Source organism: Mustela erminea, chromosome 1 (assembly GCF_009829155.1).
Source record: "Mustela erminea isolate mMusErm1 chromosome 1, mMusErm1.Pri, whole genome shotgun sequence".
NCBI classification, from domain to species: domain Eukaryota; kingdom Metazoa; phylum Chordata; class Mammalia; order Carnivora; family Mustelidae; genus Mustela; species Mustela erminea.
This window is the reverse complement of record NC_045614.1, coordinates 29904017-29926407: the sequence shown is the minus strand read 5'-3', so window position 1 is coordinate 29926407 and position 22391 is coordinate 29904017. Positions and strand designations below refer to the sequence as shown.

Sequence of the window (22391 nt, the reverse complement as noted above, 5' to 3'; positions counted from 1 at the left end):
GGGCTCAAATTCACAAGGTTCTGGCAAGATGTTTCTCCCTTTGATAAGGTCTATACAGAAATTCGAGAACCACTGCTCTATAGAACCATCTTGATATTTTCCTCAACATAACAGAAAAAAGAAAAACCTACACACAAATATTGACTTAAATATCCTTCATCTTGAATACAAAAAAACATCAGTTATCAGTTTCACAACAGCATCTGAAGAGAATTAGCAATAAAGATCCCTCCTCTTCCCTCTGCCTTTCCCATTTTTCTAAGACCTCAAAGGGCGAGACTATGTGAATTCTGCCAATGACAACTTGGTAGCACACCTTGAAAACAGTGTCTGGGGGCACCTGGCTGGCTCAGCAGGTGGAGCGAGTTTGAGTTCAAGTTTTAAGTTCGAGCCCCACGTTGAGCATAAAGCTTACTCACAAATAAAACCTTTTAAAAAAGAAAATAACAGGGGCGCCTGGGTGGCTCAGTGGGTTGGGCCGCTGCCTTCGGCTCAGTTCGTCATGATCTCGGGGTCCTGGGATCGAGTCCCATGTCGGGCTCTCTGCTCAGCAGGGAGCCTGCTTCTCTCTCTCTCTGCCTGCCTCTCTGTCTACTTGTGATCTCTCTGTCAAATAAATAAATAAATCTTTAAAAAATAAAAAAAGAAAAAGAAAAAAGAAAATAACAGCGGAAGGTCTGACAAATTGTAAGGCCAATGAACACCCTTTTTAAAAAGCAAGCAGACATGTTTTCTTTAACGGATGTCCTTAGAATTCCACAAGACTGAGTCACAGCTCCAAGTGATAAAGTGAAATCCGATCACCACGCAGCAATCACACAGTTCTCTTCACAAGATTATTCCAGTCTGAGCGAATGATAATTCACAGCCTTGAATGAGAAGATGTCTACCCTCCCTTATCACCGTATCATAAGGTAGGCAGATCCTCCAAGGGCAGGGATCTGTTCCCGGGCAGTTTTCTCTGGATGGTGACCTGCGGCGTTTGGAGATGTGACTGCCATCTTTGTGGCACGGGGCCAACAAGGATAAACTCGCATCTGAAAATGCTGAGGAGGAGACAGCGCAGAACCCGGTCACCTCCTCAGGAATCTAAAGTTCTACAGGTGTGTGTTCCGGTATGATCAACAGCTTCATTTCCTTCAGAAACTGAAAGGGGAACAAGACTCCGATGGAACAGGAGGCACTTCTACATGATGTGTGGTAGCTCTAGCTCTGGCATTGAGAAAGTCACAGAAAATTCTTTGGCTTCCATTTTCTTCCTTGAAATACAGCCCTCACCAGGGTGCCTGGCACACAATCAGTACTCTGCATGGATTCCTTCACTCGGCCCTCTCCACAACCTCAGGAAGCACACGTTCCTCTGATCCTCATTTTCCAGAACAGAACATTAACCAAGCATCATGTAACTTGCCCAAGGTCATTCTGGTACGGAGGGTTGCAAGGGCCAGAATTCAAATTCTAGTCTGAGCTGGAACATGAAACAATTCACTGACCGAACTAGAGATAAGAAAATGGCATAGATAATCCTATAATATCAGAACGCTTTAATGCTGGCAGAAAATTAAAAAAAAAAAAATGTTTTTGTAACTTAACATACTTCATACTGACATAAAAGTATGTTAGTCCCCAACCTGTACACAGACCAGAGGCTGGAAGGAGGTCGACCCGCCTCCTCCACAGTCACAAGCCATGTGGCTAAGAAGCCACTCTGTACTGAACAGCATTTTGATCTCTGATTGCAGGGAAGACAGACAGTGGAGATTTAATCAACTGGCACAGTGCACAAGGTTAGAATGAACATATCACACAACAGATCAAAGAACCCAAATTTCAAACATCCAGCAAGGTGGAACCGGACTAAAACCCACAATGTGAGATTTTACCAGGTAAAATATTAGACTCATATGAACCAACAAATAAATACAATGCAGGATTAGGGTGAGACCAGACTGTTCCGTCAAAAAGAATTTGGAACAAACGTTCATACCAGCATTACTCATGAGAGCCAAAAAATGGAAACTACTCAAATGTCCGTCAAGTGATGAATGCATAAACATAATGTGGTATATTCATAAGTGGGCTACTATTTGTCCATAAAAAGGAATGCAGTTCTGATACATACAAGATGAATGAACCTTGAAATATTATGCTAAGTGAAAGAAGCCAGTCACAAAAGGCCACATGTTGTATGATTTCATTTCTAGGAAGTGCCCAGAATGGGCAAATTGATACAAAGAGTAAGCAGATTAGTAATGCCTAGGGCTAGGGGGTGTTGAGGGAAAATTGGGAGGTTTCTGTTAATAGTATGGGGGTTTCTTTGGAGGGTGTTAAAAAGGTTCTAAAACTGATTGTTGTAATGGCTGCACAACTCTGTGAGTATTAGATGGGTGAACTGTATGGTATATGAATTTACCTCAATAAAGCTGTTCCCCAAAGCAACAACAAAAAACATCTGGAGCATTTAGTTGTCTGTATGTTTAAAAAAAGAGAGATAGCGGGGTGCCTGGGTGGCTCAGTCGGTTGAGCATCTGACTCCTGATTTCAGCTCAGATCATGATCTCAGGGTCGTGAGATCGAGTCCTGCTTCAGGTTCCGTGTTCAGCAGGGAGTCTACTTGAGATTCATTCTCTCTCTCTCTCTCTCTCTCTCTCTCTCTCGCCCTCTACCCCGACCAATGCACATTCTCACGGGCTCTCTCTCTCTCTTTAAAATAATAAAGAAATAGGGGAACCTGGGTGGCTCAGAGGGTTAAAGCCTCTGCCTTCAGCTCGGGTCATGGTCCCGGAATCCTGGGATCAAGTCCCGCACCGGGCTCTCAGCTCCATGGAGAGTCTGCTTCTCCCTCTGACCTTCTCCCTTCTCATGCTCTCCCTCACTCTCTCTCTCAAATAAATAAATAAAATCTTTAAAATAATAATAATAATAAAGAAATAAATACTTTACAAAAATAAACAGAGATAGCCCCTGCTTTTCAGAAATCCTACACCACTTTGCTTTCAAGAAAGACCTACATTCCTACTTATTTTCACTAACTGAAAGAAATCTGAAGGGGATTTTTCCTTTTACAGAAAAAGGTGAAAAGCAAAAATTGTGTTCGTTGTCTGTTTTGCAGCAAGCTTTCCAGAGGCAGTATGTGCCCCAAGCAGCTAGAGAGGCCCCACCAAACTCCTCCCTGAACTACACTCAGCATCTCAGTCTCACACCACCAGAGCTTGGAACTGTTGTCTGTGAGCATCTGTGCTTTATCTCGATTTATTCCATGCATCCGTTAGCAAGTTTGTCCTAAGATATCAGAAAAGCCTAAAAGAGGTTATTTTTGGGGTCTGGGAATGCTCAAAATTTTCTTCACATAAATTAATGGTAATTGCTTCTTGGCTTTATGCCATCTCGGCTTACAAAAGGTTCCTATGAAAGAAACACTCTACACTTTGGGTTAGTGGGAGAACCCTGTATATGCTATAATTCTAGGAAAACAATATGACCCATTGGTTGGCTCAAAATAAGGAAGCATAATGAAAAAGTTGGCCAACATGAAGTACTAAGCTCTTTCAGTGCTGGAAGCATTCAAGCATAAACCGCCAGACTTTCTGGTCAAGAATAAAACCTATTTCATTTATAGGCCAAGAGCTCCAAGGAACTATCTCTAAGATACTAAAATTCTAATATTTGTCATGGATGACACAAAGTAACTGAAAAGTTAATCACTGAATTCGGATTATGTTTGAGAACACAAAATGGGGCAGTATAATGCCTGCAATCAAATCCATTCTCCACCATTTCATAATATGGCCTGAGAGAAGCAATCAGCCCAACCAAGATTCAGCCTTTTATTTTCTATAATGGAGTTAATAATAATAACATAAATTAATACTTTATACTAATTGGTAAGAATTCAACAGAAAAATGATGGGGCCCTTCGCATAGGATCTCACTGAATTTTTAGCCACATGAGTCAAAGCCATAGCATCTCAGCATTTTTAGTATCACTAATAGATGATAATACAAAAACTTCCAACTGAAACTAAAATACCATCCCATAGCATTCACTGATTAAAAGGGGCACACACGGGCACCTGGGTGGCTCCGTCAGTTAAGCATCTGCCTTCAGCTCAGGTCATGATCCCAGGATCCTGGGATCAAGCCCCACGTCAGGATCCCTGCTCTGCAGGAAGCCTGTTTCTCCCTCTCCCACTCCCCTGCTTGTGTTCCCTTTCTCACTGTGTCTCTGTCAAATGAACAAATAAAATCTTTAAGGCGGGAGGGGGGTCAGGATTCTCTGCTAAACAGAGATCCCGGCATATAAGTTGTTTTCCAATAAATATACAAAAGTTCTAAGAAACATTAGTGCTATTTTAATAACTTACTGAAGGTACGGCGTAATACTGGACAGTAAGACTCTCCCAACAAAGAACTAATGTGTTCAAACTACTGTACTTGCTAAATGAACACAGTATGATTTTATGGATATCCTACCTTACCCTTCATTCTCATAGCTGACAGCTTGTTTTTGCACCAACTCACTTTGCTGGATGTGATTTTAACATCAAGAATAGAAGTCCCATGCCACCAAATCACGCTTGTAATATGGCTGTTTGACAGGCGCCAACGAGTAGAAGTTAAGTCTTTATTACACGCTCAGGAAGTCCATATGTGTATTTTACAAGGTCTCAGCTCTCCTTCGAACCTTGTCTATTATGAATACAGGCTTTAGATATATTCTCACTTTAAGATCACTTACACCGTTGACTATTTGCAGGGCAAACGAATGCAATCAAACACTAAAGCTTCGAGGAGATTAGAGAACTGCCAAGGTCTGAACTATATCAACAGCTCGAAATCAGCTCATTCCACACTGCTGTGACAGTATTATACCCGCAAAACAAACATGGCAACAGTGTGCATGACAGGTATGACGTCACGGCCAGCACTCTGCACCTGTGACTTTCGGGGAGACATCCTGTCAGCAGAGCTGTTCCCAGAGAACCACCACAGGCATCCTTCTCAGATAGCTCACCCTGCAACCAGCACTGCCCGAGCAGTTCAGGAGCTCATGGGAGGAAAGGGGGACACCCCACATTGGACTCTCTGCTCGGCAGGGAGCCTGCTTCTCCTTCTTTCTGTCTGCCTCTCTGCCTACTTGTGACCCCTCTCTCTGTCGAATAAATAAATAAAATCTTTTTTTAAAAAAAGCAAAAACACATGCAGATTTTAAAAGAAAAAGCAAAACTATCTCTATTTGCAGATGTCCTGATCTTGTAGATAGAAAACTCTAAGGAATAAAAAACAAACAAACAAAAAAACCTATCAGCGCTTATCATTCAGCACAGTTGCAGGATATACAAAAATCAAATAAAAAAATCAATCATATTTCTATACATTAGCAATAAACAATCCAAAAATGCAACTTACATTTGTGTTTCATCAGCCGTATCCCCCAAAAATTCCAGATTTCCAATCCACATGTGGGAAATGACAGTCACTCCAATGATGTTCATTTTTGGCTCTTGGAAGACTATCTTGATCACACCTTAAGCACTTAAAGACTCATTTGTTCATTTAATATATTCTTATCAAGTGCTTCCTGTATCAATACCAGGCACTAGGAAAATAACAGTGACCAAAAATTCCCTATCACCTCTCTCCATGAAACTCACATTGTAGTGAGAATACAAAACAACAGATAAACAAAAAAAGTTGTAACTTCCCATAGTGCTAACCATCGCAACAGACATAACTCGGAGAAGAGAGATGGAGGCTGAAGGGAAGGCAGGATGTGCTTCAGATGCAGAGGTCAAGGAAGTCTCTCTAACAATGAACCAAATCAAGAAGGGGTGTGGGGTGGGGTGTTGGTTTCTGTGTAGTTTTTCTTTTTTTTTTCCAAACAAATTATTTATTAAAGGATCTCCACACCCAATGTGGGACTCGAACTCACAATCCTGAGATCAGGAATTGTATGCTCTACTGACTGAGCCAGCCAAGTGCCCCGTTTCTGTGTGGATTCCACACAACCGCAGAGGCATGTGTAAGAACTCTAGGATGAAAACAAGCTTGGTAAGTTCTTGAACCAGCCCATGTGCAGGGCAAGCAAGGGCGCCTGTCCAAGGCCATTCCCTGCGGGGGAAAGACAGGGCTCAGCTCATATGGGACCTTGCAGGCGATGGTCCAGAGGCAAAGCTTTTCCCTGATTTGTGCTGGGAATCCACTAGGCAGGGAACGGAAGAGGAATGAAGGGAAGTGATATGAGGTGATCACTCTGCTTCTCTGTGGAATAAACGGTCAGGACGTTGAACTCAAACACATAGTTGCATAATCACTAGCTGTGTGACCCTGGGTATGCCACCCAACCTCTCTGACCCAGTATCTACTATAGCTCAGCTGCCTCCCAGAGGATGAATTTGAAAGATCTTTGCAAACTGAAACTTGCTGCTGAATGTACAGCAAAATGATCATCATCCTTCCGGAGCCCTTCCCTAACCTCCTAAAACAGAAGTAATTTCTTTCTCTAGAAACAAAGAGCACTTTATCAGTCTACCTCCTTTAATACTTACCACTTTCTATTCAGTATCATAAGCATTATCGGTGTATCTTATCACTTCTTCTAGACACGAGAGGCAAATCTCACCTCTAAAGTACTGATCATTCCCTATTATACACTGGCTTCCACTGCCCCACTCTAGACCATGATCAGAGTATCTACATCATTTTATTGAAAAGAGGTTCTATATCTTATTCATAGTTAGGTTTCCAGTGCCTACATCACTGAAAATGGGGAAGCTTCTCATGTGTTTGCAATTTCCCTTTTCCCTCTGATCAAAAGGCTCCTCATGTGAGTAAAATAAACACCCCTCCAGAATTCAAACTATTTACAAAAACAAAGGGCTTCAAAACACTGGCAACATGTATTTGCATATTACAACTGTAATTTTTGGAAAATAATACACTCACATAACAAACCTGGGAGGATCTTCATGTCTAGCAAAAAGTTGTTAATCGTTTTTACTTTGTTTGTTTGTTTGGTTTTTTAACAGCAATTTCAAGGCAGTAAAATCAGAACTCTTAGTTTGGATTCTGTACCCCAATAACAGTTCTTGCCCCCAAAGAGTCTCAAGGTTTGACTTAAATTAATCTTCCAAGATACATTTCCTTTTTTATTGACAAATAACATATAAATTTAAGATGTAAAACTGGTTAATTTTTTACATTTATAGATTGTAATATGATTGCCATTGTAGAGATAATTAACACCTCTACCACATTACTTAATTATTCTTCTTTCAGTGATTGGAATAATTAAGTTCCAGTCTCTTAACAAGTTTGTTAATTACAATACATCGTCTATATTCACAATAGTGTGCATTGGGTCTCTAGGGCTTATTTACTACACAGTGGATGTTTGTATCTTACTCACCTGCCTTATCCCTCAACCCTGGCCCCATGCTCTAGTAGCCACCATTTCACTCTGTATTCATGAGTTTGACTTACTTATTTAAAATTTTCTATACTACAAAATGCAAAATTATCTTACCAAAGTACATCAGTGAATTAATTTGATTACATGGGAGCCCAATTATTTTAAATTGAATGGTTCCCTAAAACGCCTAAAATCCAAGTCTAATTCCTATCATGTGTTATCCTCTTTCCCAAAATAATGCAAATTAAAATTAGTGTTCTATTTGTGATAAACATATAAAAGTACCTAAAAACTCAAAGCAGAGTTCCTTTCCTCATTCAAAGTTCAAAGTCTGCCTCTCTATTTCCTCCTGTCCATTCAAAAGAACTGGTTAGGGAGAATGAAGGGGAAGACAAAAACCTGCAGTATGTTTCTGTAAGCTCTTCTGATCCTCTGTGCTGTGTGGGAATGAGTTTTATACCTGCGATTACTAGTTTATCACTCTTTCTGCTGAAAACGTTATCAGCAACTTGTTCAGAGGGATCAACAACAGTCTAGAAGAAGTTGCTCATTTAACATGTATTTATGTCCTCTGACAGATGAGCGGTTCTCAAAAGTGTGGTCCAGGCCAGCAGCATCATCAACAGTGACCTTGTTAGAAATGCAAATTCAAGGGCACCACCCTTGAATTTTTTCAGACTTTTTTCAGACCTACTGAATCAGAACCTCTAGTGCATAGGGCTCAGCAGACTGTGTTTTAAAGAGTCTTGGAAGGGGGTGCCTGGGTGGCTCAGTCAGTTAAGCATCCCCCTTGTCTCGGGTCACCATCTCAGGATCCTGGGACAGAGCCCCTCCCCCTGCTTGTGCCCCCTCTGTCTCTCTCTCTCTCTCTCTTAAATAAATAAATAAATAAAATCTTAAATAAAAATAAAGAGTCCTGGATGATTCTGATGTGCAAAGTTTGAGAACTACTGTGCTATGCAGATTTAAAAATAGCCTCTCCACAGAACTTACACACTTTAAGGAAAATAAGTGAAAACATTTATGTTTCAGTGAAGTCATATGTAAGATACAAGAGCCACATAAAGGGGAAAAAACATGTTTTTTTGAGATCAGGAAAGGCTTCACAGAGGAGGCTACACTTCAATTAAAACATCAGGAAGTAGGAATTAAAAAAAAAAAAAGTGCAACGAGCATTCTAGATAGAAAGAACTAGAATTGAAAGATTTGAATTAGACCATAATCAGGCAGATTCTGTGGTGGTTGACACTTTACATCTTCTATAGAACCCTTTGCTCTTGATCTGGTTTGCAAAGTTTCATGGTTAAGTCCCTCTGGTTCTCAAGTATAAATGGAAATATCTAGAAAACAAGGCAGCAAAGCCAGAATCTATAAGACAGCAGTACAATATAGTAATTAAAGGTCTCAATCAGAGAAAGAACTGGCACAAATGTTAATTTTGGGGTACTCTGTTCTTAATACTTATGTATAAATATTTCTGTAATCACAGACAAGATACTGATTTAATTTTCCTGTATATAAGGGGAGGTTAATAGTACCCACGCTATAAAGGCTATTACTTGTCAGGATGAGTAACTGAAATAAAGAATTTGGGAATTTTTAGATTCCACACATAAGTGATATTCTAGGGGCACCTGTGTAGCTCAGTTGGTTAGGGATCGGATTCTTGATTTCCACTCAGGTCATGATCAGGGTTGTGGGATCAAACCCTGACACCGGGTTCTGTGCTGGGCCTAACATTGTTTCTCTCCCTCTGTCACTCCCCACCACTCAACCTCTCACTCTATTAAATAAATACATACATAAGTGATATCATACAGTTCTTGTTTCTTCCCTGATGTATCTCATTGAGCACAACGTGCTCAAATTCCCTCCATGTTGTTGCAAATGGCAAGATGTCCTCCTTTCTCACTGAGACACATTTCCTAAGGATTTGACAATTATCATACTACTTTGGGGAAAGTACACGAATTCTTCTTTCTACCCTTGTTGTCAAAGAAACTTGAGATGATAAATATTTTGAACCATGTGAAACCACAAACACTGCAAAGCGTGTCAACTGAACTGGAAAATTCCTTTGGCTGAACCAGTCTTTAAAAAGATCCCCCAAAGAGCTCTCCAAAGAAAGACAGTTAATTTTTATTTTATGATTGGGGGTGGACAACACGACAAAATACCTCTGACTTAGAAAAAACTCCCGGGGCGCCTGGGTGGCTCAGTGGGTTAAAGCTCTGCCTTCGGTCGAGCCCCGCATCCGGCTCTCTGCTCCCCGGGGAGCAAAAAAAAAAAAAGAAAAAGAAAAAGAAAAAAGCTCCCTATTCATAGTAAAGCATGGAATGCTGAAGTATTATTCACCAGGTATTTCATAGTTTAGTACCTAAAACATTTGAGAAAAGTGTTTTATTCCCATGAGGCTCTCCTCTTCATGTATAGAAAGGTAGAAAACCAGAATCATAGAGTTTGCTCAGATTAAATGAGTTAGTTCAAGTAAACTATTTCAGAACGAAGATCATGCCAACCTCCTCATCTCCAAATCTGCTCTAGCCAACAGCTCCATAAAAAAAGGTTCCGAATAAGGTCCAGGAGGCAAGCCTACAGTTCTCTCCCCATCATTTTATTTCCCACCAATAAGATCATCCATTTAAAGCACACATCTAGCTGACCAATTCCCACTGCCCTGTGGCCAAGAAATACCACTTAAATGCACGTCTCAGTCACCAGTCCCTACTCAGCATCTTTGGGCACATTACCGCAGCCTGAGTAACTTCTCCAATCCTATGATTTACTGTCCATTACTTGAAATTGCTGTTCTCCATCCACCGTCTATCTGTTTTCCAATGCCCCTCAGCAGCCTGACGGAACAGCTCCTGAAGGGAAGAGGAGCCCAGAGCCAAAGACACGCGTGACGCTTGGGAACCTGGAGAGCCTCCAGATCAAACGCGGTCTGTTTATCATTACTTCACAAACTCATGTGCCTTCAAAAGAATCTACAGTAAACCATTACGCTTTTAGCTCCTTCTTACTGGAGACCACAAAAGTAATGTCAGTTGCAAGCTTTAAGATACTGCTTTCCTGTCGATGCAGGCTTATAAGCAGCTTTGTTCACAAAGATCTCTCTGTATTCCATCATGGAGACCTTTCCATCTTTGAGGTTAAAACAAAGTAGCAGGGGCGCCTGGGTGGCTCAGTGGGTTAAAGCCTCTGCCTTCGGCTCAGGTCATGATCCCGGGGTACTGGGATCGAGCCCCGCATCGGGCTCTCTGCTCGGCAGGGAGCCTGCTTCCTCCTCTCTCTCTGCCTGCTTCTCTGTGATCTCCGTCTGTCAAACAAATAAATAAAATATTAAAAAAAAAAAAGTAGCAATACAGACAAAGAACTAATGAAGCCATTTCACAGTAACCAAATTACCAGTGTCTGTCTGTCCTTACTGTGCCCCTTTTTAATCCAGAAAATAAGTGAGTTACAGATCTAATTTAGACAATCTTAAGTCCATCCATGCGCCCAAGGTGAACTACATAGGGGCACAAATGCCCATCTCCCAGTGTCCCTCCTCCTGACCCTCAACTTGCCATATGGAGTCCATAAGAAGCAGCATCATGGTGAAACTAGATCGTCATTGTCTCAACCTACAACCTGGAGAATGCATATGGTGTGTTGGTTACCAACACAACTTTGCACAGACCTGAGTGCGTTAACCAACAAAGATGCTCGGGCACCATGAGACCTTGATCAATTTATCCAAGCTCCCTGAGCTTCCTTCCTTCCTAATAAAATAGGAGTGATGCCTACCTTGCAGAAATTTTGGATGAAAAAAAGTAGACATTTCCTCACACAGTACCTGGCACAGGGTCAGTACTGAATCGATGGTAGCCATTCCCCGACCCTCTCCCACCCCAATCTCCAAACTGGTTCAACTTAATCACATCCTTTTCCCCAGATCCAGATAATTTACCACCAACCATAGGCCTTGCCTCATTGGAAGTTGATAGGGCAATGTTGCTAGAAAAAGAGAAAGTTGAGGGGCAGATGGAAAGGAGCAGGGGACAGTTTACACTCCAGTGAGACAAAAGAGCAAGAAATGTAAACTCTGGTTAGCTCTGTTCCTCAGTGGGCACTCCAGAAAAATATTCATAGCATGAAAATAAAATGCAAAAGTGGAAGTCACACCCCACCACTGAGATGGGTGATAAATCCATCCATAAATCCTGGCTTATCTCAACTATCTACACTGGAGGGCTAAGGTATGACCCCAAAACACCTTGGCAGTGTTCCACTGTAGCTGGTGTTCTCTTCACACAGGAATGTTTGACCAAAGGGCAGAAAGATTTTCCTTTGGCTTAGTTTACAATGAAGCTGGAAAATATTAAACCGCACCTCATTTGACCTTAATAAACCCAGGACACAGGAGAACAGATTTATTCATTTCTTCCAAGTTCTCCCATTGGATTCTTTCATATTTTAAACTTCTTTTAATGACTTTCCACTGTGTTCAGCAAATACAGAATCCTCCCATTGATAATTAAACACCTGCTAATTCCTACAAAGGCATTCTAAAATAAAAAAAAGTGAAGTCTGATGAATAAAACATCCCCTTTATTCCACAGGGCTAAGTTCAAATAAAGGAAAATGGGTCATTAAATAAAAGCTGTCAATTCTTTAAGGCTTGGTTCCTGCAAGTCAGTGACTATATTTATATTTAGATTACTCTGAGGTGAAAGGTTATATACTAAACTATTTATTGCCCTAAGAATACTTAAAAAGAAGTAGGTCTGGTAAAGTCAGCAGTCATCATGGAGAGTAGAAAACAGGTAGGTCATTATTACCTTTTAATTTTCTACTGAAAATTTCAGACATCCAAAAATAAAGATTAGAATCCCCACAAAACTATCTCCTGCCTTCAACAATCATCAGATAGGAAAAATCTTATTTATTTTCACCCCGACTCCCTACTCAAGCTGGATTAACTTTAAAGCAAGTCCCAGCATCATGATTTTCCATAACTAAGTCAGTATCCATCACTAAAAGATAAGGACTCTTTTTAAAAATATAATTCCATAACTGCCATCTTGTCTATGCCCAAAAAGTAACAGTAATGTCATGAGTCAGATAATCAGTACTCAAATCTCCCCATCTCAAAAAAATAAATAAGTAAATTAACATTGATTTCATCAAATCAGTATCCCAAGTCCACACCATACATTTGCCTCTTTAATCCTTTTTAATCTAAAGGTTCTTTTCTGACTCTTTAAACCATCCAGTACATTTGTTGAATAAATGGAGTCATGTGAAGTAAAGACTTCCTCTCGTTGTGGGTTCTGCTGATTGCATTCCAAGTGTGTCCATTTCTATTGTGCTCTATGCCCAGCATCCCATCAAGAGGCTTGATCTGATTCAAATTATTCCTCTTTCTTCCAAGAAAACATCATAGGTGGTGAGAGAGGCCCCATAAATTAAACCAGAGGACAATTTAATGATTTGCCAGCTAGACTTCCTCTCCTCTAGGCATTTACTGCTGACCACGTTGGGAGGTAGGCATCCAGGACAGGATACAAGCAGGAGCAGTTACAGTGCTCATCATCTTCAGGGGTGCCTGGGTGGCTCAGTGGGTTAAGCATCTGCCTTCAGTTTAGGTCAGGATCCCAGAACTCTGAGATGGAGCCCCACCCCCCAAATTGGGCTCCCTGCTCAGCAGGGAGTCTGCTTCTCCGCTTGCCTCTGCCTCTGCTTTCCTCCTTCTTGTGCTCTCACTCCCTCCCTCTCCCAAATAAATAAATGAAATGTTTTAAAAAAAAGAGGGGCGCCCAGGTGTTTCACTGGGTTGAGCCTCTGCCTTCGGCTCAGGTCATGATCTCAGAGTCCTGGGATCAAGGCCCTCTGCTCAGGCTCTCTGCTCAGCAGGAAGCCTGCTTCCCCACCCCCGCCCCTGCAACCCCCTTTCTCCCCACCTGCCTCTCTGCCTACTTGTGGTATGTATCCGCCAAAAAAATAAAATCTTTAAAAAAAAGAGCTGTCATCTTCCTGACTGGGCTGAGCTCCTAACTCCGAGAAGGTGAATAACTTGGTGGATGCAGAGAAAACTAACTCCAATATCATCTTTGTTCAATCTCACATGGGAACATTCCCCATTCTTTGGCACACGCAGGTTTTGAACACTCCAAATGAAAAAGACCACTTTAGAGTCACCCACCTATTCCACAATCTGCCAATATGGAAAATGCAACCCCTTATGTCTTATGTTACATAAAAAAAATGGAATTCAGGCTACAAAATCCCTTTTTAATGGCACACCAGCAGGCAAATATAGATTTTCAAGCAATAAGCAATTTCTACTATCACTGCTAAGGGAAGGGGGGGGGAACAGCCTTTCTTTTTTGCTGCTGTCAGTATGGACGATTAGAGGCTAGAAAAATGCATTTTTAGTTTTTAAAAAAGCTTTATCGGGAAACAGGCCACCATAAAGTAATTCATCTATAAAGCAGTAAGGGATGTCATCAATTTTACCTTACACTTGAATCACACTCTTGATTCCTATCCGGCTGTATTTCAATTATGCCTTTTATTTGAAGACAAGCCCCTACAAATACATAATGTTGCTTAAAAGCGATCTTCAAAAACAACAACAACAACAACAAAAAAAACCCTACCGGGACAGGAAAGTTATTTATTTCATACATAAACCACTCTGCTTCACTCAGGAGGTAACAGTCTCCATGCCTGACATACTTGGAAAGAGAAAGGGGTTGCAAGAACACTGCATTAACATTTTCTCTTCCAGATTTAAACAGTTGAAAAAAGTCTCCAATGGTAGAAACTTTAGCACTTTTTTTTTTTAATGTTTATAACCAGAATTTGATTTAAACAAGTCCCACCCCACGGAACTTGCACTGGAGGCTGAGATGTTTAGAAGCATTGGTACAGATATTTTCAATAGCCTGACGTGGTATGTCCTGGGGACACTGTGGGAGGACACTCAAGGCCCTCACCATTGCATCAATCACCAAGAGCACCCAGTGACCCCTAACATGTATGATTGTGACCACACTGAGACTTCATTCTAAAGAATTGTGAAGGGGCACCTGGGTGGGTCAGTCAGTTAAGCATCTGGGTTTGCATGAGCCCAGGGTCCTGGGATCAAGCCACACATCAGGCTCTCTGCTCAGTGGGGAACCTACTTCTCCGTCTCCCTTTCCCTGCTGTTCTGCCTACTTGTGCACCCTCTCTCTGTCAAATAAATAAAAATAAATAAGCGTTCTTAAAAAAAAATTCTGAAGAATATGTTAGTTATAACAAATAGCAGACTTAGATGTCTTAGGCATGGATTTGAAAGCTACCTAAGTGAATACTCACATCCAAGAGGGACATAAGAGCTGACAGTCCCTGCCCTAAAATTATAACAAAGGGCCCTTTCACGAGCCCTTACTAATTCTAAAATCTAAAAGTATAAATTAAAATTTACAAAACCGGACATTTGGGGGGGTGCAATTTTTCATTGAGAAGTATTTGATATTTTTGTAAAGAACTTCCATAATGAGAAAAAGAACGAAAGACTAAAAATTCAGTAGGTTACATATGTCCCATGACTGGTTAAACCATGTCTCCCCCAAAAAGGGCATGTTGCAGTCCTAATCTCCAGTACCTCAGAATGTGACCGGTTTTGGAAATAGGGTCTTTACAAAGGTGATCAGGTTACAAAGAGGCCATTAAGGTGGGCCCTAATCCAATATGAATGGGAATATGAAAAGGGAACATTTCTATAGACAAACACATATAAAGAGAAGATGATATGAAGACACAGAGAGAAGTTAACCACCTACAGGCAGGGAGAAAGGCCTGGAACAGACTCACCCCTCACAGCCCTCAGAAAGAACCAACTGTGCCAGGCACCTTGAAATGGGACTTCTGATCTCTAATGCTATAAAACAATCAATTTCTGCTGTTTGAACCACCCAGTTGGTGGTAGTTTGTTACCTAGGAATCCTAGGAAAGGAATGTATGGACCTATTGTGGTATGTATTAAGCAAAAATGTTAACAATCATTTCAAAAGAAAAGTAGCAGCCATCAATCATGATGGTAAGTACTTTGTTGCACATGTTGCAATTAAGTCCTTACAATGACCCCACAACACATAGTACTAGTAACCTCATTTTGTAGATGGGGAATCTGAAGTTTGGAATCAGGAATTGCATTCTGATGCTGCTATCAGAGACCCATTACAGGAGCTTAAACACATACGGGTTGATTTCTTTCATCTAACAAGCTATCTGGAGGTAAGTGGCTGCAGGTAGACACTCAGCAACTCAAAGACGGCCCATCTCTGCAAGTCCCCTGACCATTTCCTCATGGCCTCAAAATGGCTGCTGTAGTTCCTAGCCATTGCATCTGTATACCACATCTGAAATGCAAAAATGTGAAAAATGAAACAAAAAAAATTTTTTTAAAGAAAATCGTACTTTCCACTGAACTAAATCCCTTCAGAGAACCCTTCCTGGAAGCCCTTAGACAACAACTTCTACTTGTAACTCATCAACCATCCCTATTTGCACCATCAGAAGATAGGAAATGGTTTTTTTTTAGTTTGCTTTATCCTGAGCTCAGTGGCTTCTCCTCTTGGGTTTCCACAGGTAAACTGAACACCTCTGAGCACCCAAGGAAGCAGTCAGCCCAACGGAGCCTCTGATGTATTCCAAAAGAGTATTTTCTGAGGAAATTCTAGAGGATGCATCTGGGGCTTGGCAGTAAGATTTAAGAATAGACTTACAAGGCCAGCTACCATCCCCTTGGGTATTTGTTTGTGCAAGTGATATTTATAATTCTCAAACAGGTGAAGGCTTTCACAGGTAGTCATTTAGTTGGCTTCTACAAACAGCAACTGGAAGTTTTCTTCAAGTCGTCTTTAATTGCTCCTTTCCAATTATAGAACGTCTATATTTATAGGCATCAGTTCCACTTCATTGTCAATACTTTGTCTCTGCTAATTGAAAGAGATTTTCTTTCTCAATGTTGGATAGCATCACTAGGGACTCAAATTCTCTAGCCTGATGCAAAGGCGACAAAAACCAGCCTGAACAACCGCAGTATAGCGCCCCTAACCACATCGCACACACATCAGGGCTTCCAGGAGAAATCCGGAGCCCCTCAATGTCCTCTACCCTCTACCTCTACCCTCTACTGCCTCTAGGTTATGATTCCCCCATTTTCCCCTGCATTCTCCATGCAGGTTCCCTCTCCTCCCCAGCCAAGCAAAGCAGAATGTCACCAGGGAAGGATCTGGTTCTTGAATGAAGTGTCGTCCCTAAAAACAAGACACGGTAGGGGCCAACTCATTTGAACACCAGTTGGCTGCTGGCTCTCATTACCCTGGTTCCTGCCTGTTGCAAGTTGACTATCCCATTTTTTCCTTGATCCTGACAATAAACCTAGAGGACCTCTCCAAAGCCAAATCTTAAGTCAGTGAGAATCCATCACACTGCTAGCACTTAAGGAACCCCTCTCGCATCAGTGTGATATGCGTGTGAGGTATTTCCCTGATATTAAGACATACAGCTGGAAATCAGTCTTTCCTCAGCTTCAGGCAGTCATGCCTGCAATTCTAGAACAGGAAGATAAGGATATTATTACTTTCAGTAAAAGGAGCAAAAGAACCATCTCCCTGTATTGCATTTGGGATGCAAATGTGCCTTCCTAAAGACAACTTGTAGGAAAGGAAGTGACTGAGGCACCTAATCGGATTCATTAAGAGGCAGTCTGCTAACTGGAAATAACCAAAATATATTACCTTTCATCTTTGCTCGGTAATCCACACAATTTATACTTCTTGCCTATTAAGGTTAAGACTGTTACAGAATGAGCAAAACCAGAAAACAGATTCTAAAAGACATGAAAAGTTTTACTCTGCTTGGTTACAGGATTTACAATTATTTGCATAAGAAATCGGAGAAAAACACTTTCAGTTGCAGGAGCAAAGTAATTTACAAGATTCCTAAATCCCTGTTGTTTAGTAAAATTAGATCTTTACCTGCAGTGTCTGAAATTCCAACAACATAATCTTTCAAATCAAAATGGGTGGCAGGTCCTAAAATATGTACTGCAATCTGTCACTTAAAAATAATAGCAAAAAAAAAAAAAAAAATTATCATCCAAAGTGACTGACAACACAAAACTACAGAAGTGTACCAACTTCTGTTTGGCACTAATTACAATTAGCAAAATCTCATTTCTGAAATCCTTCCCACTCCCCCTTCCTCCTCCACCTTCTCTAATTCCAAAGTCTTCAGAGTCTACCCAAACCTAAGTCTTTCGATTCAGCACAAAAATGCCTTTTCACCTGACAACTAAGAATTAGTTCTTTGATTACTCACTCAGCATGGTTGCAGGACAGCGAGGCAAGAGAAGGCAACCAACCACAAAAGAAACTAAAGGCTTCGTTTCCATCCTCCAGAAACCAAATGTGCTTGGAAAAAAAAAAAAAACCTAAGTAAAAGAACACCTAAGTGAATGATCGCATAACTAGGCCCGGCAAATATTATCATTGTGGTGTCTAAGAGCCCCGAGGTTAGGGAAATCAGTCTTGGCCAGATTAAGTGAAGACTTCCAAGAAATACTTTCAAGAACTGAGGCACCTGGGTGGCTGAGTTGGTTAAGCATCTGACTCTTGATTTTGGCCCAGGTCATAATCTCAGGGTCCTAACATCGAGCCCTGTGTCAGGCTCCATGCCAGAAATGGAACCTGCTTAATTTTCTCTCCTTCTGGGCACTTGGGTGGCTCAGTGGGTTAAGCCTCTGCCTTTGGCTCAGGTCATGATCTCAGGGTCCTGGGATCTAGCCCCGCCTCCGGCTCTCTGCTCAGCAGGGAGCCTGCCCGCATACCCCCCACCCCTGCACCTGGTTGTGATCTCTATCTGTCAAATAAATAAATAGAATCTTTTTTTAAAAAAAAGATTCTCTCCTTCCCTCTTTTTCTCTCTCCCTTTCCTCCCTCATTCTCCTCCTCCCCCTCTCTAAAGAAAGAAAGATTAAAACTAATAAAAAAAAGAAGTACTTTCAAGAAATAGAAGAAGGGGGCACCTGTCTGGCTCAGTTGGTGGACCATGCTTGGGGACTCTTGATCTTGGGTTGTACATTCAAGCCCCACACTGTGTGTAGAGATTATTTAGAAATAAAATCTTAAGGAGTGCCTAGGTGGCTCAGCTGGCTACGCATTTGCCTTCAGCTCAAGTCATTTTCTCAGGGTCCTGGGATTGAGCTCCTTGTCCAGCTCCCCCTGCTCAGCAGAGAATCTGCTTCTCCCTCTCCCTGTCCCCCTCCTCCAGCTCAGGCTCTCTGACTCTCTCTCTTTGCCAAATAAAGAACTAAAATCTTTTTTTAAAAAACTAAAAAAATAAAATAAAATCCTAAAAAAAAAAAAAGAAAAGAAAAGAATTCCAAGGACAGGGACTGCAGAGAGAATAATCACATCACAATGAAATGGGCATTTACCTGATGTCAAGCTCTGTGAAGGCTCAAATGCACCCTCCTTAACCCGACAGACAACCACATGGGTCAGCTATGATCCTTACTGCACACGTAGGAAAACAGAGAATCAGAGGAACACACCAAGATCACCTAACCAGGAAAGCTCAGACTAAGATACATCTATTGATGCTTTCATTCACTCATTCAAATACTATAATTATTCTAACTTCAACCCCCCATACAGAGAGAAGACCTTAGAAGAAAACATCTATATATGGAAAAGAATGTGTCCCAGTTTCCCCTGGCACAAAAAAAGAAAAGAAGGGGAGGAGGGAGGGAGGGGAGGAGGGAGGGGAGAAAAAAAAGAACAAGAAAAAAAAAAAATAACTGAGATAAATCAGAAAGTAAACTTCTAAGACAGAACATCCAGATAAAACCTGAGCTGTCAACTTTCGTAGACTTAATTCTAGTCCAGCCTACACTCTGTATCCAGGGAGGAAAACCACTTCTGAATGTCTAGTATCAATCCAATCCCATCAGCACCTCCCACCACACAATCATAGTCAAGGTTCAAGATTAAGACACTTCCATGGAAAGAAGGGCAGCCCAAAGTTCTCCATGATCTGAAAATGTCACCTAAGGCAACATTAGCTAGCACCTGTCACTTCCAGCAGTGAGAACCCAAGTTCACACCCAGGTTCCTTAGGGACGGGAGGAAAAAAAAAAAATTAATCTTCTATCATAACACTTTTTACTTCATGGATCCCATTTCTTTATGTTTTATAGTTCACATAACATTTTGGTATAAGACCACATATCCAATATCGACAGACAGACGTACGCTGGGGCCATGGGTCCAATTTTTTTCCTGATAAGACAGTGAATAAGATCAGTGAAGATCGGGGTGCCTGGGTGGCTTAGTTGGTTAAGCGTCTGCCTTCAGCTCAGGTCATGATCCCAGAGTCCTAGGATCGGGCCCCACATCGGGCTCCTTGCTCTGTGGGAAGCCTGCTTCTCCTTCTCCCACTCCCCCTGCTTGTATTCCCTCTCTCCTGTCTCTGTCAAATAAGTAAGTAAAATCTTAAAAAAAAAAAAAATTAAAAAATAATCACTGATCTCAAAAGGAGAACCCATTACCTTCCAGTACCCTCACAATAGCCCAAGGAAATGACACAACTCTGGAACCACTCCATTAACTAGAGGGGGGAAAAAAAGCAGCAGCAACAAAAGCTCAAGTTGCATTTTAGTCTCTCTTTGAAAGGTATTTGATGCCTAGCTGATTCTGGGCACAAACAATGGCTGACCATTACAAATCTATGGGGCCACCTCATTATGAGTTCATACTGCAACCAAATCCCATTTTCCCTCTGCAAATTCAATTCACATCAATAGCCCTATATATCACTGGCTACTGCTGTTGGCTGCCTGATTTTGAAACATAAAATTTTTTTTGAAAGATTACTGCCAACACATAATAGGCAAACTGCAATTTCAATTCCCTACACATGTGCTCAAAGGGGGGGAGGGATACAAGCTACAAAATGTAAATGAAGCCTGTTGTTATCAGCTGTTTATAAGCCCCATGACATCCTTCTCCCCTTATTCCTCCAGTCACGTAAGGCAGGAAAATAACATCAGAAGTGCCACCATTCAAGAAAGTCCTTTTTATTATTCTACTCAATCCTAGTTGCCTGGTCTCTTTATTTTCTGAGGTGTGTACACAAAATGCAACAAAATTAAGCAGTGGGGTCTGTACACAGCCAGTCTTCATTAGGCAGTAACCAGGGTGAAGGCGGAACGCTATGGCGGGATGTTGCTTACGATGGGACTTTCGTCACCAGCTTGTTAGGAAGTCATTGCTTACAAGAGCTAACAGGAAAGTGTGCCGTCCACTCTGAGGCCGACTTCCGGGGTGGAACAGAGTAATGCACTGTCACCCAACCCCGGGAAGCAAACCCCCTACAGGTCCTGTCGCAGACTTCTTGCTCTTCCCTAACACACCGCTCACCTTTGACTTCCCAACTGAATTCTTCCAGAAAACACGACTGTTTTTATCAACTCGTGTTTAATGTCATATACTACCCACCAGTGCTATAATGGGAGGATGAAATACAAGGAGATCCGTGGCAAATCCGGGCCCATCTTTACTGTGGAAGACAAAGGGAAGCGTGTTGAGTTCACTGTTTGTTGCTGGGTCTCTCCACAGCCTCACTATTGACATTTTGCACCAGATAATTCTTTCCTGTGGGAGACTGTCCTGTGCCCAGTAGGACGTTTAGCACCATCTCTGACCTCTCCTACCAAAGACAGTGGCACCACCTCCCAGTCCTGACAATCAGAAATGCTTCCAGACATTGCCAAAATGTCCCCTGAAGGGAGACAGGGGGCAAAATAAGGAACCCCTGGTTGCCAACCACTGGCCTACTGGGTCTATGTGCCATCAACAGGCAGAAATTGTATGTACATGGTTCCTCTAAGCTGGGAACAGCATGCTAAAAATCCACTGAACACCCAGGCATTGGTCTTATCATGTCCATAAACCTTTCTGGGACACTGAACAAAATCATTAGCCTACCAAACAGAAGGGATGCTAGGGTACAAATTTTGACCAGTAAAAGTCTTCTATCAGTCAAAAGTACCCTTTTTATTTAAAAAAAAAAAAAAAAAAAAAAAAAGACACCAAACCTGTCACTCTATTATTGCATTGGCTCAAAAACTATTCAGAGAACACCACCTGAAAAATATTTGTCATGGGTTTTCCATATTCATCAGCAGAAAGCTTCCAGAAAGTTCGGCTTTGTGGGCCAAAATTTTTCATTTACTCAATTGTTAATAAACCCTTAAGAAAAATTTCTTCAGAGTCAAGCCCCCCAATAGAAGATGGATGGATACGCTCTGATATTTAGTTGAACGGCAACAAAGAGATGAAAAGGTTTTGTGGGTTTTTTTCCCCCTAAACAACCACCGTGGAACTTCTGCAAACCAACACTAAAAAAGACAATTTTTATTTAACAGTTAAAGAAACCAGCTTCCAAAAGCTCAATTGCCATCTGCAATTATAATCAGGCCTAATTTAGAATACCCCACCATGTTTTAGTCTTAATTAAAAATGGCACATCCTTGCAAGGGAATGCAATGTGAATTCACAATTCAATACAAGAAGGAGACGCACGCACGTTTCTAACGCTGGAGTCTCGGCTTGGGAGACTGTAAACTGGTGAGTTTCACCAGTTTCCTAATGGATGCAACTTCAGCATAAACTTTGTTTAACTCTCCTATTTTAAATTAGAAAGGCATGTGGATTATGTTAAGACAATTTGCCAGAAAGACAAATGGAATTTTTAAGCCTGCCATCTTTCACCCAGCACACGGCTGATGGTGTATCCCAGCCACTATTATCTTTCCTCTGCATAAAAGGCACCACGTTTCCATGTAATACTTCCACTGATACAAAATAGTTTTCCACCACAAGAAATAATAAGATTTACCAAGTGCCACTTGGCCTTTTTGTACATTTCATAATTAGTT

At 41.4% G+C, this 22391-nt stretch overlaps 1 protein-coding gene across 5 annotated transcripts in view; it reads right to left on the bottom strand.

Annotated features, from left to right (window-relative positions):
- Window positions 1-22391, bottom strand: part of PTPRG (protein tyrosine phosphatase receptor type G) — a 699794-nt gene that overhangs the window by 626512 nt on the left and 50891 nt on the right. For 3 of the 5 annotated variants that reach the window (XM_032359252.1, XM_032359242.1, XM_032359260.1), the window contains exon 2: window positions 17771-17862. The exons of the other annotated variants lie outside the window; for them this stretch is intronic. In XM_032359252.1, the coding sequence (XP_032215143.1) occupies window positions 17771-17862 (92 nt within the window). The remainder of the gene's footprint in view (window positions 1-17770; window positions 17863-22391) is intronic. 5 annotated transcript variants of the gene reach the window in all.